General features: G+C 44.5%; 1 protein-coding gene across 3 annotated transcripts; it reads right to left on the bottom strand.

Annotated features, from left to right (window-relative positions):
- Positions 1-2,039: 2,039 nt before the first annotated feature.
- LOC102694757 (enoyl-CoA hydratase EchA19) lies at positions 2,040-19,307 on the bottom strand. Of its 3 annotated transcripts, none has more exons than XM_015354920.2 (6): positions 18,830-19,307; positions 16,676-16,846; positions 12,333-12,430; positions 12,051-12,195; positions 4,323-4,472; positions 2,040-2,702 (listed from the first exon to the last, which is right to left on the bottom strand). In XM_015354920.2, the coding sequence occupies exons 1-6, from the start codon at positions 18,981-18,983 to the stop codon at positions 2,479-2,481; spliced, it is 942 nt and encodes a 313-aa protein (XP_015210406.2). In that variant the 5' UTR covers positions 18,984-19,307; the 3' UTR covers positions 2,040-2,478. The 3 variants fall into 3 exon arrangements, 2 of the variants coding, with proteins under 2 accessions (XP_015210406.2, XP_015210407.2); XR_011189846.1 differs by having other exon boundaries at positions 2,617-2,702; positions 3,213-4,472; XM_015354921.2 differs by lacking the exon at positions 4,323-4,472 and having other exon boundaries at positions 18,830-19,304.
- Between the last annotated feature and the right edge of the window lie 199 nt (positions 19,308-19,506).

Raw genomic sequence — 19,506 nt, 5'->3', positions numbered from 1 at the left:
CAATTTATTTTTTAATCGCTGGTTTAACTTTTCAGTTTGAAAATGATAAGGTGAAATTAATACGGAAAACATTAATGTACCTTGTATGTAGACAAGCATATCATCTGTCAAATGCCAAAAAAAAAAAACAGATATCAGAATTTTAAAGAAAATGTAAAGGTAAACCTTCTACAGTCTGAGCAAATTTAGAGATATATACAGTATAGAACAAACTGAAAAACTGAAAAGTATCGAATAACTCTTGAGAGAAGTCTGCATCAGATCTGGTTATGGAAACAGATGTCACTGCACACTGTATAAAATAGCAAACACAACAGAGCAGCAGTGGTAAAGGCCCTGATCCAAATTTATTCTGGCAGTGTGAACGCTGGGGATACAGAGAATTAAAATTTAGGCAACCCTTGTTTCAGTTTCAGTGTCCGAGAACATTTACAGTAAGGTGCTGTGCCTGGAAGCAATTTGCTCCGTGCACTAAACCACATTGTGAAGGGATCGTGTCGTGCTTTGTTGGTTTTTATGAAGGTCCTGTCTTTGTCTTTATTAAAGGCTTCTTTTCTCCCCCTCCACCGGAGCCTGATGCAGTAGCAGCCCTTTGTTAAACAAATAAGATCTCAATCATTCTTGGGGGCGAAATGATTGAGATCCGGTTGAAGACGGACAGCTGCAGGATAACCGGGAGCAGCAGCTGTCTGAAAGAAACGCAACATCTGTTTTGTGAGACTTTCAGAATTGCGTGCGCAGGGGTCCGTGGTGCTGTTTTAATGATCGCCGAATGAAACCTTTTTAAAAAACGGGAGATGAAATGGTGAGCCAAGCTTGCTTGGCCTGCCGTTGAGAGCACTGTTGACATTGTAGTGTTTACCCTTTGAAGAGCACAAGAAGCAGGCGGCTCCACTGGGACTACCATGTTGTGTCTGCTCCCTCTCAGATCCAGTGATAGGCAGCTCATTCTTATCATCTTGTGAGACATCTTATCTTGTGTAGAAGCACACAACAGGCTGCATCAAAGCCACAGATGCTATCAAGATGCCTGGCTAATGTCCATCACCTCTCAAGCAGTCTAGACAAGAAATCATGGGAAGGGTAACCCGGTATCTCTGCATTGTGAATTGGAAAAAAAATCTATTGATGCGCAATATAGAAGTGAAAAATTCTGTGCTTATCTCTTCATCTCTACTATTAAGGCACTCTTTTTCAATATACTCTTATTCTTGTTTCCGGGGGTAGTTTCCGAGGATGCATGGCTGCATGCTTTTCAGGTGGAGTAATGAATTGACAAACACTCATGCATCCAAATCTGTGTAAAAAAGGCGACCTTTAACTGGTTCAGGTGGAGAAGTAAGACATTAGAGTAAGCCTTAGAGAGGCTGGATTGTACACGTCCTGGGTAGAACTGAGCTAGGATTCGAGAGACCCCTAATCGGAGGAACGGTGTCATGCAGTCTTGAAGGAGCAAGTAGTCAGAACCTTAACTTTAACTTCACTGATAGGCAGACACCTCCTACAGCAGTGGTGCCCCTCACCATACCGGAGTATTGCTTTTGGAAAGTGCACCACCTACAGGTCCACCAACACCACGTACAGTAGCCACCTGGTTTTCCCTGGATATCTCCCATCCCAGTAGTGGCCAGACCCAGCCTTGCTGAGCGTGCTGAGCTTCTGAGACCTGACCTGATCAGGCTCCTAGGCAGTGTTCTCGGCATCTCACACACACACATGCACACTTGAAAGCTGAGAGGCAGAAAGAATAAAAAAAAAAAAAAAAGCCTGGGCTGTTGAAGTTTCTTCAGGTGTTACTCTTAGTTTTTTCTTCCTCTTTCTGCCTTCCAGTGTGGCGTTAACGTCTACTCGTTCCTTTGCAGCCATAACACACAGACACAGATCCTTACTCGAACCCGTTCTGTAAATGGTTTCACAATCCTAAGATGTGATGAAAGGTGCAAAATAAGCATACATAATATGCGATTTATCGTGTTAGGTATAGGAGGTCAATCTTTCATAATAAGATAATGGAATTAACTCCATGTTCCCAGATCTCCTTAATGCTGCAGTCTTTTATTCACACAGTACTTGACAGACACATTTCCATTAGCCTTGCTAACTACATTCACTCTAATGAGCAGGTTTTATGTCGCCAGCTATGTCCCTGTGTGCGACAGGCTCTAGCAGCTGTGACCAGAGAGTCAATTAGTCTCAAACCATTTTCCCTTGTATGTTACAGAACTGGAACCAGTTTCCCTTCAGGAACTTCCAGTCTAGAGCAGCACCAAGCCACCACTGAGATCAAGACCTAAAGAGTTTACAGGTAATGGTATAATACGGTTTCCCACATCAAACAGGATTCTAATCATGATTCAGCATCTAAAAAGCTAGAAAATACATGCTCTGTTCGTTCATTACAGAATAACGGGGAGGAAAAATTAAAAGTTCAGCCACATCGTTCGATTGGCACACCTTTGCAAAGGTACAAGGTGCGCGTCAAGAAAAAGTCCCTCCTCTCCCGGTTCCCGAGTCGAACTTCTTGGCACCTGCGACGGCCTCTTCCAGAATAACGTGCCTGCTGTGGTCCAGCTCGAACTGCAGGGCCTGAGAGAAGCAGGGGGCGTCGAAGGCGCTGTGGTAGGCCGAGGCGCGGTCGGCGCGCAGGCACTGCTGGGGGAACTCGGAGATCTCCTTGGCCAGGGCCTGGGCAGCCTGCAGGGCTGAGGGACAGGCCAGCAACAGAGGGTCAAGCAGGGCTGCAGGGCAGGTAACATTCACACATTCACTGGACACGGGGCAAAACAGCAGCAGGTACGGGATTATTCACTTATTCGCTCGGGGGGGGTGGGAGTGTCAAGCAGTTCTATGGAATACGGATATAAAGTACTTCTACTTGAAACAAAGAGCCTTGATTTATACCACGCTCTGCAGGTCTTCAAGATTCCCTTCATTTCAATGCCTGCTACCTGCTTCAAGAATGCCCTCATGGAAATATGTGGAAATATCTTTTAACGGCAAGCTACAGAAATGTGGTCCCAGAAGGAAACACATTCCCCTGTTGATCCTCTTCTCTTTCAGTAAAGACCTTGGAAGTAAAGCGCCGTGTGGACATACAGTAAGCTGACTCAGGGTTGTGAAAGAACACTGCTCTTGCTCATTTAAAAGAGCTCAGGGCACAAGGATGCTGGAGTAAATGAACCAGGTGGGTTATTTTAAGAGAAAAACATTACCTTGTTGCATTGAGAAGGATGCTTCTCTGTCGTCAAGTAACAAGGAAACAAAGATTTAAAGAATGCCTCCCAATTTTTAAACCACTGCTGTCATCGATGGCAAAGGAAACAAAGCAGAACAATGCTCTTTTTACTTCATAATCGTACGGTCACTGACGCTTGTAGAGAAAAGAACAAAAATAATTTATGATGATGCCACAACCACTTTTTAATGTTTCACAGCAGTCTAAAATTAAACAAGGCCACAGACGGCGATAACGGGCTCCGGCGTTCTTCTCAGCTTACTGGGTAGGCCGGGCGCCTGCTCTTTTGTGCCAAAATTTTCCCTTTTCTTTTAAAAAGTCACTCCGCAGTCCCAGACAGACCACCCCGCCCACTCCACTGCAGGGACCGATTAACTGCGCCTGGCCATGCTTCCTGGAAGTGGCTTCCTTCATCATCCCAGGAAATCTGGGCAATTTCATGGGGTGGGCACGAGAAAGCCCCTTTTCTGCTGTGGCAGCGTTTATGTGCAGGTTGATGTTTCAGAAGTGCAAGCCCACGGCTGCCTGTTTAAGAACTCAGACACCTCTGTGAGCTGTCAGGCGTGGAGGTACAGGGACACCGCTGGCTGAAAAAGCTGAAGCACAAAGCCCAGCCATGCCCACGCCGAGAGGCGTAGACCTCCATCCATGATATAATCCAATGTCCTCATTTTCGTTTGGAAGATACTGAATGGCTCTGGATCGTTCTAAGGAGGTTCCAACCTTTCTCCCTCCTCTATGAAGTGATCTCCACCGTGAGCCTACAGACACACCAACATTGGAGCGGTGGCTCTGGGGCTCAGGATCTGCGCCCGTGGCTGGGAGGTTGCCGGTTCGTATCCCGCGGCCGGCAGAGGAATCCTACTCCACTGGGCCCCTGAGCAAGGCCCTTAACCCCAACTGCTCCAGGGGTGCTGTATAAATGGCTGACCCTGCGCTCTGACCCCCAGCTACTCTCCCTGCCTGTGTGTCTCACGGAGAGCAAGCTGGGGTCTGCGAAAAGACAAATTCCTAATGCAAGAAACTGTACAGGGCCAATAAAGTGATTGTAGCAGAGTCGGCGGAGTGAGCAGGTACCGTACTTCACCTTCTCCGTCGGGGACAACCCTGTTGGCGAGCCCGAACGCGAGCGCCTCCCGCGCGCCCACGGCCCTGCCTGTGAGGATGAGGTCCAGGGCCCTGGAGAGGCCGATGAGACGAGGCAGCCGCACCGTGCCTCCGTCAATCAGAGGAACGCCTCGGCCAAGAACACGAGAGCCACTTCGGTTATCTCCGCAGTAAAATTCCTGTTCGATTCAGTTTTATATAGCGCCTTTCACAGCAAGGTCGCCCCAAGCCACTTAACAAAGTTGTGTGACAATGCATGACGTTACAATACAGAAAGAGAAAAAGTCAGAGGACAAATCCATCCTCGGGCCTCAGGGCGTGTGTGCTCTGTTAATATTCAGGTGGGGAGCTGCGTCGGCATGCGCAGGCGGCAAGGGAACGAGTACGAGCTTTATTCCCTGCTGAAAAGAGAAGAGAGAAAACGCAACGTTTCAGCCTTGGAGCCTTGGAGCCTGGAGCACACCCGAAGAAGGCTCCACGGCCGAAACGTTGTGTTTCCTTTCTTCTCTTTTGAAGCTTGGCTGAAGTCACAACTTTTTTATAACAGCTTGGGTTGGACGAGCCACTTAAAAAAATACAGTTTTAAATATTTGCTCAGCAAAGTATTGCTTGGTTTTTGCTGCAACCTCATGCTTGTAAAGAAAAGACCCTCTAGTTTGGAACACTTTGCAATATAGTGACATTGTAGGAGCTAATGAATATACCGTAAATAACCAAAAAGTGATCTAGGACAGAAATTTAACTTGATATAATCTAAAAGACAATACTTCCTGTGTCTTAACTGGTGCCAGTGACAAGGGCCCGGTCCTATAGATCAGCAGTGAGCTGTGTGAGAGGAACAAGCGCCCACTTCCAAAGCAGGGCAGACAGCTGTGCAAGAGGGCGTGTTGAAAAACCCAAGACTGGTGTTCATATGAACAAATAATAAAGCAGAAAACCTCGAGTTATCGTTAAGGGCATGAAGCTTAATTACAGCCGAAGGAACTTACATTTTACAATCAAATAGGTTAGAACAACATGAAAAGGTTGCAGATGCCTTAAAACATATGCAAATAAACCGTGCCTCTAATCAGTGCTGAGCCTTGTGATGATGGCCTATAATTAACAATCCCTTCTCATGACAGCACTTTCTTTTCTAACTCTGTGTGTGAGGCTCTGTGCGCCCCCCTGACACTATCATGACTAGTGCTCTCTGGGCATTTGCCCACACCGCGTGGATTGAAAGCAGATGTAGTGTCCGTACACCTGGAGAACAGCAGTTTCCTTCACACCGCTATCACTGGAGCAAGATCGCTCCTTTCTGCTTGTATAATGCCCATAATAAAAATAATTAACAATTTTTCATAACGATAAAGCTCGTCAACACAAGTCCTCTTACTGAACTCACCGGTAGTTATAACTAGTAATTATGTACGACAGCCACTGGCCTAATGATTAAGCCCTGAATCCTCTTCACAAGCATTTCTTTCAAAAGCAATTACAGGGAGTAAAATGCCATTTCTTGTGACCTAAAATTGTTCACGTGTGTGGTGCTGCTCTCCGTGTCCATTAAGCAGTGTTTAAATTGTGTGAACTTCTATCTAATACATACTGTATCCAATATATACTGTACCATATCTGCAATGAGTCTCTCATTAAAGCAGTAACTTTAATACAATGTTTTATGGTGTTAGTCCTTTATATTTGAGGCTCTCTGGTACTCATATTAATCTTTTGTCACAGGACATTGCTTTAAACTCACCGATGGCCAACTCCACTTCCCGGTGAAAAACTCTACAGAGCCGTTAGCTCCGAAACAAAGAGGCCAGGAGCCCAGAACAAGCACAGCGCGTTGTCAAGAGCATTGCCGGTCCTGGGCCCAGTTCCCTGAGGCCTCCCTACCTTTCTCACAACCCGGCTCACCTGACGGGAGCACACCTGTGGGCGCGTGGCCAGACAGAGCCCAGAAGAGGAGGAGGCTGGGTAGCAGTAGCTGTACCCAGACCCGCTGGGGAAGGCCACTTTTAAAGCCCCTCCTTGGTTTTTCACCCGGGCTAGCTCTGTTGGTAGAGCACGAGACTCATTATCTCAGGGGAGTGGGTCTGTGTCCCACGTCGGGCGCCAGGTCCTCTGTGTTGGAGGTTGGGCATGAGGCTAACAACCCTGTCCTGTGAAAAACTGATGTTACGGAAACAGCAACAGGATCTTGCTGCTCCTACATGCCAGAAGGCATAACGGGGAAACATCTACAGCCATCTTGGTTGTTCATCAGCTTACTCCGGTTATTAATGATCAAAGAGGGATGGCCGCACTGCGGATTGAGATGATGCTGGAAAATTCCCAATGAGGCATGACTGGAAGAGTGTGACTATCCGGAGATTTACGGAGCCTGACAATAGCTTTTCCATGAGAATACAATGAGAAAAAAATGCATTCCACAAAACTAGATTATGGCAGAACAGGAATTATGCATAATTTCACTTTCCCACAGCACAGACACTTAAAATATTCTCCAAATATGGTGTAAGAGGAGTTCAGGAAAAAAAATATTTTAAGATTGAATCCTCGACCGAGATTCAAACAAACTGCAATTAAAAGAGTCAATTTTCCCCATATCTCAACATTTATATTGTTTACACTTCAACATTTACAAATTTAAACATTTTAGTCATTAGAGTGTGTGGATAGAGACCAAATCCTAACCACACGTAAATATTGTACACTGCCTCTTTAATGATCGGCCTTTGATATTTGAGAACAGTTAGTGTAATTGTGAATGTAGCTGATACATTGGTTCAAATGAATTATATTTACTTCAACAAAAGTCTCCACAACTGAAGTCAGCATATTTTTTGTTTTACTATTCAGCATATTTTCCGTGGTGGGTTAAAACCATTCCTAATTTGCACCTTTACATAATAAATGTGTAATTAATCTGAAAAGTGTCATGTCTCTCCATAGACTTGGAAACTTAAATGTTCTATTTCTGTACGTTTTAATCGAATTGTACTTCTGCGTACTGAAGCAACACCAAGTACAAGTATACTATTCAGATTGTATATAGTGCACTTCACCCTGTTCCCAGTGGAGGAATAACGCCCTGAATTCACAAACGATTTCTCATGAAACATCAAGTACAAAGGCTCAATACCATGCTTTACTACTCACTGTAAAACCCACACTGGGTTTTCGTTATGGCAGACCTGTATCAGCCGAGAGAGAAGAAGTACAGTAGGTGTCCCCTGTGAACAAGCAGATCACACACATGAAGGCTTTCCTGCAGGCAGCCTGCTGGTGCTACTGGTACCCTGACCTCTTCAAAGCAATATGATTTACAACAGACTGACACGGGGAGATCAAATTCTGCAATGACAGCCCTAGGAATCGATCGTATCTACAGTGTCTGCAGCTTATTATTCCGGCACATTCAACAAAGTGCATCCAGGCAGAAGCATCCTGTACGCAGCAGGTTAGGGCCTGGATTTGTCGGTGTTTGGCTGTGGGTTCGAAACCCAGCCAGGCTACCGAGCGAGGCCTGTCGCTGAGATCCCTCCAGTAAACCGATCTGCTGCATGAACGGGAGCGCGCGCCAGCCGCCGAGGACGAACGCGCCAGCCAAGTGAACAGTCGATGCCAGATGACTGAGTCTGCGTTTGCAGGGTTAGAGTTTAAGAACGCCGGGGCGGAAGGACTGTGGGAAGACTTTGTCTGAAGCCCTGTGTAAACAATTCTTCATCCAATAATATTTTATGACCTGTAATTCCTTTTTTTTTTAATAACGTCAGACTGAAACAGCTTTTCCCCTGGTAGTTTCATTCTCCTTTAGTATTGAATGCCCTAGCAGCTGAAATATATTTAATTTGGCAATCCCACTTTGCGGTTCCACCAGTTTTGTTTCCGAACTTTAAACTGATCCTTGCTGGAGTCACAACTTTTTTTATAACAGCTTGGGTTGGACGAGCCACTATAAAAAGTACAGTTTTAAATATTTGCTCAGCAGAGTATCGCTTGGTTTTTGCTGCAACCTCATGCTCGCAAAGCAAAGACCCTCTGTTTCGATCTCTCTGCACAACGAGCTTCCAGGCTAGTGAGCAGAAGGCCTGGGACACATCTCCAGCCTTGGCAGTCACTGATCCATCCACACTGCATTTATCTCGTTCGTGGGTTCGGGCTGCTCCTTTGAAATCCCACTGAAAATTTCCACCCACTGGCATCTCGTGGCTCTGAGGTTCAGATCACACGGCTACGGCCGTTCAGCTCAACCGTAATGATTTTGCAATCTGCCAAGTCACTGATGTGTATTTTCTTAAGCTTATTTGCCCATGTGCTTCCCTGAAAGGACGAGCTCCATGTTTTTTGAAGTCAGAAATATCAATCGTTTTCCGTCCCCCACCCATAACCCCCATTCCCTTCTTTCAGAGGCTGGAAGCTATTTCCTCTCCCAGAGCTACCAGATCCCAACGAGACGCAGCCAGTCTCCCAGCAGCGGGCACCTCAGCAACCAGGCATTCCTCACTTGCATGTCTGCAGCCAGAGGCATTAAAAATGCGACAACTGCTGCTCACTTGCTGTGTTTGCAGCGCATCTCAGTAAACTAACAGCATGAACGAGTCGATGTAGTTCGGGTGGGAGGCTGCGTCAGCAGGCGTAGGCTGCAAAGGAACAAGTATTGGGTTTATTCCCTGATGAAAAGAGAAGAAAGAAAACACAACGTTTTGGTTGTGGAGCCTCATCGGGGAAGGCTCCACAGCCGAAACGTTGTGTTTTCTTTTTTCTCTTTTCAGCATGGAGTAAACCTATTACTTGTTCCTGAACAAGTGGATACTGCCCAGATAACTCATCTTTTCTGTCACGTTCACAGATACTGTATCTGGACAGCAGAAATAGGAATGCTGATGATAAAGGATGCAGAAAAAACACTGCTGCATCTTTGAGTGCGTGAACCACAGGAAGTGTAGAACACTGTGGCACGGTGAAGGGCAGCATGAGAAGCAATGATTATCGAGAACTCTTTTTATCGCTTTCTGTGGGAAGGAAAGACCACCTGCACACCCGTGGTGAGAATGCAGGGCAGCTGTGCATTTCATTGAGCTCAGCTGCTTGAACTACCTGAAACGCTTAAATGAATCCTCTGCACGTGCGTTCATGCTTTGCGTTTCCTTTTTAAATATGTGAAGCGTTCATGTCAACAGAGGAAGCTCAGATGATAAGTTACAGCTGTTGGAACAGACAACAGTGTGTCCATACCGCTCCCACGGTTCCCCGCTCTGTATAATTTGATTTATTCCATCTGGACACCCACTTACGGGCAACAAATTAATAATTCGATGAGAAGAGGTAATAAAACGAAGCCTCTTTCCCTGAGTCGCGGTCCAAAGCGAGCTGCTGCTATGGCAGTAACCCCGGTACAGGCCACGCTGATGATGGAGGGATAAGTTAATGTAGTTAGTTCAGGCTTCAGTACTTTCATGCATCTGCCACACGCACTGAGGATACATTTGAAAAGACTCTTATTTCGTGTAAATAGGAACAGTAGGCCTAAATATAATCAAAGGAACGAGTCCAGGGTAATTCCACACTAAAGAGCAGAAAGCAGGAAAAAGAATATTTCAGCTGTGGAGGTCTTTCCTGGTGTGTGAAGGGTTGTGTTTTTTTCCCATTCTTCCTACTTTCCAGTGTGGACTTAACCTCTGCTTGTTCCTTCACAGCCGGCACACACCAACACAGCCCACTGCCTGAACCTCTACAGAACCGTACGAACATATGGCCAGTTTGTTTGAAGGAAGCAACAAAGAGAAAATAACTTGTAACCACTTGAAAACCCATTGATTCTCCCTTTGGTCACAAGACAAATACTGATCTCTGATCCAGGAAAATGGGTTTAGAAAAAATCTGTGTATTGCTGTAAGCTTAGGAATCACATAAATCTTAACATATTTATTTCATGGCACATCATCTCAAAGCACCGTACAATATTGTTTTATTTATCAAATGCAGATGTTTGACATACATTTGTAACATTAAGTAAACTGTTTTTTATTTCTAGCTTTATTTAAAAACAGCTCTCCATCACTATGTAGAGACCTCACAAAGCCTGCTCTGAACCCCACTGACAGAAACACGTGTGACCAACCAGATGCATTCAAACTCACAGAGCTGGATAACAAAATGCTACAGCAAACCAATGCAAGACGGTTCCTAATGTTAGACGTTGCAGGTGATATTTTCCTTTCCAAAAGCAATGGTGACCCATCGCTAGGAACCACAAACACAGTCAAATAAAACAAACAAGAGTGCATAAGCTGTCATGAGACAGGAGTAGGGGTTGCCATTCTCTGTCATTTAACACTGTTCAGATACCTTAGCATCTCACAAAAACATCCATCGTGTCCGAATCACAGACACACAACCTTCAGTCTTATGGGGACGATAGCGACATGACGTGATTTGTGGAGCCCAAGCCTGGAGACACTGTGCTGTGATTGCCCTCAGCTTTCTCAATTGTCTAATAACCTCCCAGAAAAATACTGCACTCTGCACATTTCATGACTTTCCGCTGGCTGATCTGTCTACATGGGCTGGGTTCTGGTTGAATGTCTTAGGTAACAGTCTGTGTGTCTTCCTTAGGAGCAGCCCAACAATAGCAGCACTGCGCAGTCGTCTCATAACAATGCTCTGCCCGGCTGTCTAAAGACTGGGTATATTCAGACGCGGGCAATGCCAAGTTCATGTAGTTAATTACAGAGAAGGAATGATAAGCCGTGTTTAGAATAAAATGGGGGTGGGGGGAATCTACCAAGTAAATTACAGTCTGCACAGCTTATTTATAAACACTGCGGTTATACTTTTTGTGGGATCAGACTCATCTTAGGGGAGAGAAAATTCATCCCTTTTCCCTCCTGTGGCAATCAAGGCCTTTCCTGCAGATTTTCGCCCTGAGTCACACGCTCTTTCGGGGACCTTTCATCAAGCTTTGGCCCGCTGACCGAAGGCCGATCCGGTCTCAGACAACACCCCTTGCTTCACAGACTGCGTGCACGATGCCGAAGAGCGGCGGTTTGAATGACTTTAAAATGAAGGGTGCTTAAGTGTGGATAGTATGGTACAGCGTTCCTCATCTTTCTAGGCAGGAGGATAGGATGATGCTTTTCAGCTGAGGCTTTAAAGAAGACGCGTGTACCTGTGGCGCCGCACTCACTGAGCTGGAAACACGCAGTGCGGTTCAGGGTGCGAGCCTGAATGCTGTCTTGTCTCCGCCCATGAGGACTGGGAGAGAGCTGGTTGATCTGCTGCTTCTTTTAAGATCTGACTCATCTCAGTGTCCTTTCGGGCTCAACACTATGTGTCCATTAACACTGCTCATAGTAACCATTTTGACATTCTGCAGATGCTCGAGGTTTTGTCAGGCGGCCATTAATCTTTAAGCATGGCCACACTGCAGGAATAAAGGCAGAAGGGTGTCTTTAGCCTACCTCTCACTGGGAAATTCTCCGGTACCCCCGTACGTTCACGGCGCAGAGTATAACTGAGGGTTGCAAACCTAATTTGGACGAGCTAGAAAACACCAAAAACCGTCCTGCATTCCGAGGTGCAACGCCGCGCTCATTAGAGGTGAGCTTGGCGAAGCCTACTGAGAAAGAGAAACAAGTGCTGGTGGGACACTGAAGCAGACGCAGGTGACGGGTGAAAGGAGCCAGAAGAAACGGCAGAACAGCAGAGAGTAACGTACCGAAATGCCGGCAGAACACCCCCACGATGGCGCTTTCCTCCATCACCCTCAAGTCCGCCAGCAGGGCGAGCTCCAGACCTCCAGCGACGGCATAACCACTCACAGCCGCTATCACAGGCTTGGAGAGCTGCATGCGAGACGGGCCCTGCAATGGCACACACAGGGGCAGAGACAATCCAGCAGCCACTGCGGCCTCTCGTTCCGCTCACCTCCGCCACACACGTGTTTATGCAGCTCAATACCGACACGGTGTTGACTGGGAGTAATTCTGGAACTTCATACCATAGGACCAGGACCCTTGGTGACATCTTGTTCCAATTTAATGGAGGCTGAGTGATGGGCCAGCTCTTTCAAATCGTAACCAGAGCAGAAATTCCCTCCTGTAAGAAACCACAAAATTATAAAGTACGGTGCTGGAAACCAGAAGGAATAAAAAAAAAAAAATCTCTTTAAGAGTAGAGCTGCAATTTAGAAAGCGGGTCAGAGGAACTTTGGCACGTCTTTCAACGGAAATCGTTCTGCTCTTAAAGAGCCTTGCTAAAACAGGGTCTCTTCACGGTGCAATGCCTTTATTATAGATGTGCTATGCATACCTCTTTTGTGATCTAAACACAAACAAATAGTCAAACTGCCACATCTGTTGTTATAACAGAAAGGTCAAAACTGTAAAGTGCACGGTCTTCTTGTTGCTGATATTTTTGCCGTTATTGCTTAGTTTTATTCATGGCTACCAATATTACGTAGCACAACAATTCAGTTTGCAGCAGCATCGTCATCACGATCTCTGAGGCCTCAGGAAACAGTAAAGCAAAGTAAAGGGAGTAGAAGTTACAGTAAAAGCCAGAAGCGCACTTAAGCAGGGCCAGACGGGGGATCGAACGTTTGACTCCTCCAGCGACCCTGACCAGCCCATCACAGCCTGTCTCAGCAGGACTGCCATCGGCTCAGTGCTGGTACTGATGGGTTTGACTTCAGTGCCCTTGGCCAGCTGGACACCTGCGACCCCGAGCCGTTTCTCCCAGCGAGCGCTGGCAGGAAGAAAGCCAGTGAACACTGCGCCTCAGCCAGTTCAGGTCAGGACACCAGTGGCAGTGTCACTGAAGAGAAACTGTTAACATACAAAGCGCTGCACTGACTGTGGTTCTTGTGGGACTGGGATGAGCGCAGACTTTGTTCGTGTGCCGGCTTTAACACAAACCTCACTTACGTTAAGCTCCAACCTGCTTTCGGTAAGCACTGTGTCTACTCTTCAGAGACGTACCCTTATTTACTCTTTAAATCCAGTACTTTTTATTTACATTATGCTTTGTCTTTTTTATCAGTGGTGTTTTTCTAAATCATTTGTTTTAAGGAATACGATCATTTAAAAATATACTTTACATGTTTGTGCTTCCTTAAAAGAGTGCCGTGAGGTCCCTGAGGATTGAATTTCATTCAATTAGTATTACCTACATACTTCTGATTTTACAGGTATCAATAACACTTTCAGCTAAACTCTTCAGTGATCACTACACAATGACAAGCCAGATTTCTTTTTTGGAAATTCCCTTAGTGGGATTTGATGCCAAAAAATATGTTTTGCACTCAAATCTTGTGCTGTTTTCTCTTTCCAAAAGACATATCCACAAAAAATAATTTATTATCTTCTGGTAACAACTAAATTTAAAATCCTTCACCCCACATCCTCATCGTGACATAACTGGTTCTAATTAATGCACAGAAATTAAAGCAATTAGTGGGAATGAAAAATGTTTTTAAGCACTTAAACTAATAACCGTGTTCATGATTTCGTTTGATACACAATTCCAAAATTTTGATCAACTGTTGATTTAAATATGTGGATCCACTGTTTATTCAATAATGTGTGGATTTTAAAAAACAAATTTAAATTTGTTTTTTAAAATCCACACATTATTGAATAAACAGTGGATCCACATATTTAAATCAACAGTTGATCAAAATTTTGGAATTTTGATCTTGGATTCATGTAAATGAGATTTAAGTTGTCATATTAAACACATATTTTAAATTTAACTGAACACGAACTGAAGGATTATTTGAATTATTTTAACAGTTTGAGTATTCTAGAGTCCGTAACTAAACAAGTATGGAAGCATTTTTTCCACCCCAGGTAAGTAAGAAAAATAAAAAAAACATAATTTTCAATAGTGACTTAATGACCTAGAATGATCAAAACGTACAGACTATCCAACACACAAAGGCAAAACAGAAAAGTAACTGGTCAGTGTACCTTAGGGAGTAACAAAAAACAAAACATCAAAACAAAAAAACACAACCAACAATTAACACAAAAGTTAATTTCTTCTTCTTAGGAACATATGATGGGCTGGAAGTTTTATTGCAGTAAATTTTTATGCCTGAAAGAGTTAAAAAGTCTTGCCATTGTTCATGATAAAATGAGAAAAAAATCGTTTTGAATAAATATGAAAGCTATTATTTTTAATTCATGCCTACGTCTCTAAATATAATCTTCCTGCAACCTCGGTTTTTGTTCATACACAACACACTGTACATTGGAGTTTGGGAAAATGTGCCTTGTCATTTATGACACACACTTTTTTTTAAATTATCTCCCGGATGCTGTAAAAATAGTACCTAATTGGAACTTGGGAAAGAAAAGGCTCGTTTCTATTCAGGGCAGACGTTTTGAAAGGGCAGTGGCTCAAAGACAGGGCTACTGCCTACACAGTGTGAGACAGCGCTGTCGAAGCGCTGCAGCTCAGAGCCCTTTTGATGTTTTACAACTCCGTATTAAGCTGTTTAGGTTTTAAACATGTAATTAAGTAAATCATAATAATTGAACACTGTGAATCATAACAAACACTTTTAATTTTATGATAGCTAAGCCAAAAACTGCCTTGCTAGCAAGTCTCTGTAAAAGGAAGCTGTGGTGTGACCTGCATTTTGCCAGATAATCTTTCTTATAACTGCAGGCTGTAGAGCACTGTGACATTGTGCACTGTCACTGAAGTGTGAATTTAATTTTAGCAAAACTTGCCATTTTAATTTTGCAGCACAGCAGGCATACACTTTTTATATTTCTGCAAAAGATAAATGTGTAACCTTTCAGCAGCATGAAAGGTTACACAGTGTTACACAACAGAGGCCGGGATTTTAAATTTTAATAAGACTAATGTGCTACAGTGTGCAATACCAGGCTACACAGTCTGCGGTTTGCAGGGTTAAGGAGAAAAAATTGTACCTTTTGAAACCACAACTTACAAACATCTTCAAACAAGATGCAAACATCTTTAAAAAGTCTTTTCTGAGACATAAATGTCTTTAACAAGTCCTTCCTGAGACGTTTTGTATTGAAATCAATGCATGGAAGTTGTGTATTTAGTGGAAATATGTCCCGGTTTTAACTGTAATATCTTTCGATTATTGTATTTCAATGACGTGGCTGTTTTGCTGTCTGCCCACCATAAGTAAGGACGCTCTTCCTTACGAGAGCTGTGACAAGCGAGGGATGATTCTGGAAATGCCAGGAATGATCCCAGAGCCTGCAGGACTCCCTGCAGTACTGAGAGCATGTGACAGCTCTGCGGTCAATGGGACGCCAGTCGCAGGACAACAGGGAAAGGGACAGTGCAGAGCACTGTTAAAACAGTTATTACAGTTAAAACCGGGACATATTTCCACTAAATACAGCTCATTACAGCTAAGCGGTTTCTCTTGGGGAGATGGGATGAAACTGGAGTGTCCGGGTGAAACCCACACAAACAACTCCGCACACCTGGGTGTCCGAGGCCAGAATTGATCCAGGCGCCGTGAAGCTTGTCAGCCAATTGCCACAACCCCCTTCCGTGCTGTCCAACACAAGTTAAATGTAAAAAACAAAAAAATCTTTCTAAAGACAAAAGGGTAAATAAAGAGAATGTGACAAAAACAAAAACAAATTAAGTCACCATTTATTCCTACATCCTATTGGCTTTTTCCATTTCTTTTCCATATTGTAAATGACGCATCAACATAAACATCAAAGCTTTTTTAAAAATATACAATAATTCTGTTGGGTATTTATAGTTTTCCTACACTGTAGTGTCTTCCTCTAATCCAGGGTCGTGGGCGAGCCTGGGCAGTTTATGTTTTTACTACCTGCATATAACACTCTGCGCTCCTCAACGTTTAACACTAATAAGACATTGGACACCTGCCAGATGTTGGCCCAGTCTGGAAAGTGATCTAAATCCTTTTGGACTGTCCTTGCAGCTTCTAAAATAGTAAGCACAAATTTTACAAAAGGACATCTAACCCACAAGGGATTAAGTCTTCTTTCAGCCAGTCTGGGGAAGTTAGATTAAATGTTCCACGCAGGGCAGCATCGGGGGACACTAATCTCCCGACAATCGCGGGACGATGGAAAGCAAATAACCGAGGTGATGTCAGTTTGAGCAGCAAATGCTGAGTGATGCTGCTATGGACATGCGCAGCAGTGTCACAAGCTGGACGGTGTAGTGCAGGCTTTTTGTCATGCTGCGCGCTGCGTGTGTGGTAAGAGAAAGCTGGTTATAAACTGGGAGTTTATGTGGGGGCGCAGAAATCCAGCAGCAGACACAACAGCCAGCCATCAGCTGCCGGCGGTGCCGTCCGGCGCCACTAACCTACTCCGTAGAGGACCGCGGCCGCCAGGGACGAGTCTTCCTCGAAGGCCTCGAAGTGTCCGAGCAGCTGCCGGGCCGTCTCCCGGTCGACGGCGTTCCTGACCTCCGGCCTGTTGATCCCGACGGTCAGGACCGGCCCCTTCCTCTCGGCCACGACCCTCTCCGGGGCGGCTGCAACGGGATCGAGCCAGGGCGCCGAGGTCAGCTCCTCACAGAGGAACGCCAACTCCGGCCCGGCCGCAGGCGGGACAGTTGGCCTAAAATCTGCTTTGGGTCGCCAAACGCTGTGTGTTCTCAAGGCTTAAATTTATAGCACTCGTTTAGTAAAGATTGGGCGAGGGGGGGGGCTGGTAACATCAGAAGACCCGATAAAAAAGATCCTAAGTATACAAAGATCCTAGTACAAACACGTGGGAAGAGATATTTAGCTCATCAACTCCATTGGGTAGTTAGCAGCTAACTGTTCCAATCGCGAAAGAACTCAGGAGATTTTCAACATGGCTGGCTGGTTTAACACATCCCTGCAGTTTCGTCTCGGCGTGCCCTGTTCTGTGTTTCACTCCTAATCCCGAAAGACTCCGTTAGCAATATGGTGCCATTTCTTTTAGAGGACCAACAAGAGCTTGCACATTTTTCAGGCCCGTGTGTGGCTGAGGGGTTTTTTCATCCCATTCAGCCTGGGTACACACCCCACTCCTCCTTACCTCAGTGATGCTGGGGAGCTCCCTTGAGACGTAACCCTTCTGAGTGTAAATGAAAAACTGCCAGTTGCTACTACACTGCACTTCTGGCTTAATCTTGGGAATTACAAATAAAATCATCTCTGTTTCTGAAGTAGTGGAATGTTGTGCAGTTTGCTTTAAATAGGCAGCCGCGATTGAGACACATACAGACAATACAAACAGGGAAGTCAGAATTTCATGGCCAGCTTAAACTTTTGACTAAAAGACTTTATTTCTGAGTAACATATTCTGCATCTTCCTAGTTTGTGCATGCACCAGCATTTTACCATCTTTTCATAGTGCAGGACTAAAGCAAGACAGTGCAGTCGTGCACTTAATTCATAAAGGGGTTCTACACACAAAACCACACCGAAAAATAGCTTTTTTGAAGATCATTTTATTACAGAAATGTTTTAGAGTCAAATATGAAACAGCTGTGATGGTAGTGATTGAAGTTGAATCAGTGGATTTGCAATCGCATGACAGCTTTACAGAAAACTCATTTCAGTCGCCGTCTTTCATGCTTAATTCTTATTTTTTTTCCATGTATCTATTTAAAGTATCAGCAACCAAAACCCAACTGGGGTTAATGCAAAACATTACAATGTGTCTCATTTTGCACCAGATGTGAATTCGTATTTCAAAGATGAACCTGAGCTAAGAGAATGAACTGGGATCACGAGGTCACGACCGCAAAAATTGCAAGATTCTACCGAATTAAGAGGGAAAAAAACGATTTCTGCCTAATAACTTTTCTTGTTCTTTAAGTCTCAGGAAACGTACATTGCAACTTCCTTTCTTTTTACCCCAGGCTTTTGATGTCACCACAAAAGGAAACCGAAAATCAACCCATAATTATGCCTTTTGACAGCTCTATAAATGCATTTAGAATGGCAAAACTATTGCTGGCATAGTTAGAGAGGTTAAAGACGTTATGGCTTTCAGCATGTGTGAAGAACTTAAACTCAAGGGGGCATTTTATTCTGAACTACAATAACTTACATTCACCTTTCTTCATCTCTGAAATGTAATACTTGAAGGTAGCTTGATCCAATTGAAAAAAAATATTAGTTTGGGTTCTATAATTATGTATCGACGCAACCTGGTCTAGATTTAGATGAACAAGTTTACAGCACTGGCACGTATTTTGCAAAGCCTCCCAGGGGATTTTGCCTTTCTCTCCCGTCAAATAGCAGGATTTGGAGGGGTGGACTGCACACATCGCGCTACCAGGGAGACGGGTGTAAATTACGCAGTTAAGGCAGCCCTTCTCGGGACAAGCTGCAGAAAGTCTGCTGTGCAGTCTCGGCAGAAAGGAAAGATATTCTCCACTAAAACCATAAGTGTCACTTATCGACACCGAGATCCTTTCACTGGATTTTTGCTGCCCTCTAGTGTAGCACTACATGTGTTAGCACAAACAAACACATACCTGCAGCCTGCCCCTTTCTGCTTGAGGCGCTGAAGGGTTTGACCGTGATCTGTCTGATTTTTCTCCCGTAAACCGACTGAAGAATCAAGGAGACATTCCCTTTTCGGGTTTCTGAAACCCGCGTACAAAATCTGCGAGCTAGGGTCGACGACATTACTAATGGCTATGTCCGCAAAGGCTAAAAGCGGATTGTTAGAGTAGCACGCACACAAAAAAAAATACGTTCGAGGTTTCAGATGAACAGTTTCAGTCTTTTTGAGGACGGCTCTTCACTTTTACTCCTCTTCCTTCCAGGTACGGGGAAAGATCATTCACGTCTGAAGCGAGTTGTATCGCAAAATAGATCCCTCCAGAAACACATCACTACATGAGTTTCGGTCCCAGCCGAGAACTAGGACCAGTGTGTCTGATGCGCCTTTTTGTGTCGACACACCAGGTGGCACAGTTGAGGTCTCTCGCCGGGATTCCGTTCATTTGATGCAAATATTTAACGGGAAATGGTATCATTAAAATGAGCTTCATAATATACTCGTATGTACCATCTTAATGTCATGAAATAGTCCAAAAAAAAAAAACGAGCCTTCCTATGTATAGCTCCATGTCTTTAAACACTTTAACATAGGAAAACGCAAGTGTGTTACAGTTGTGCATCACATTTTGTGGAACTTCAGATATTT

The sequence above is a fragment of the Lepisosteus oculatus genome, chromosome 6 (genome assembly GCF_040954835.1).
Source record: "Lepisosteus oculatus isolate fLepOcu1 chromosome 6, fLepOcu1.hap2, whole genome shotgun sequence".
NCBI lineage: Eukaryota > Metazoa > Chordata > Actinopteri > Semionotiformes > Lepisosteidae > Lepisosteus > Lepisosteus oculatus.
The sequence above is the reverse complement of the archived record's forward strand: the minus strand, read 5'-3'. Positions and strand labels throughout refer to the sequence as shown.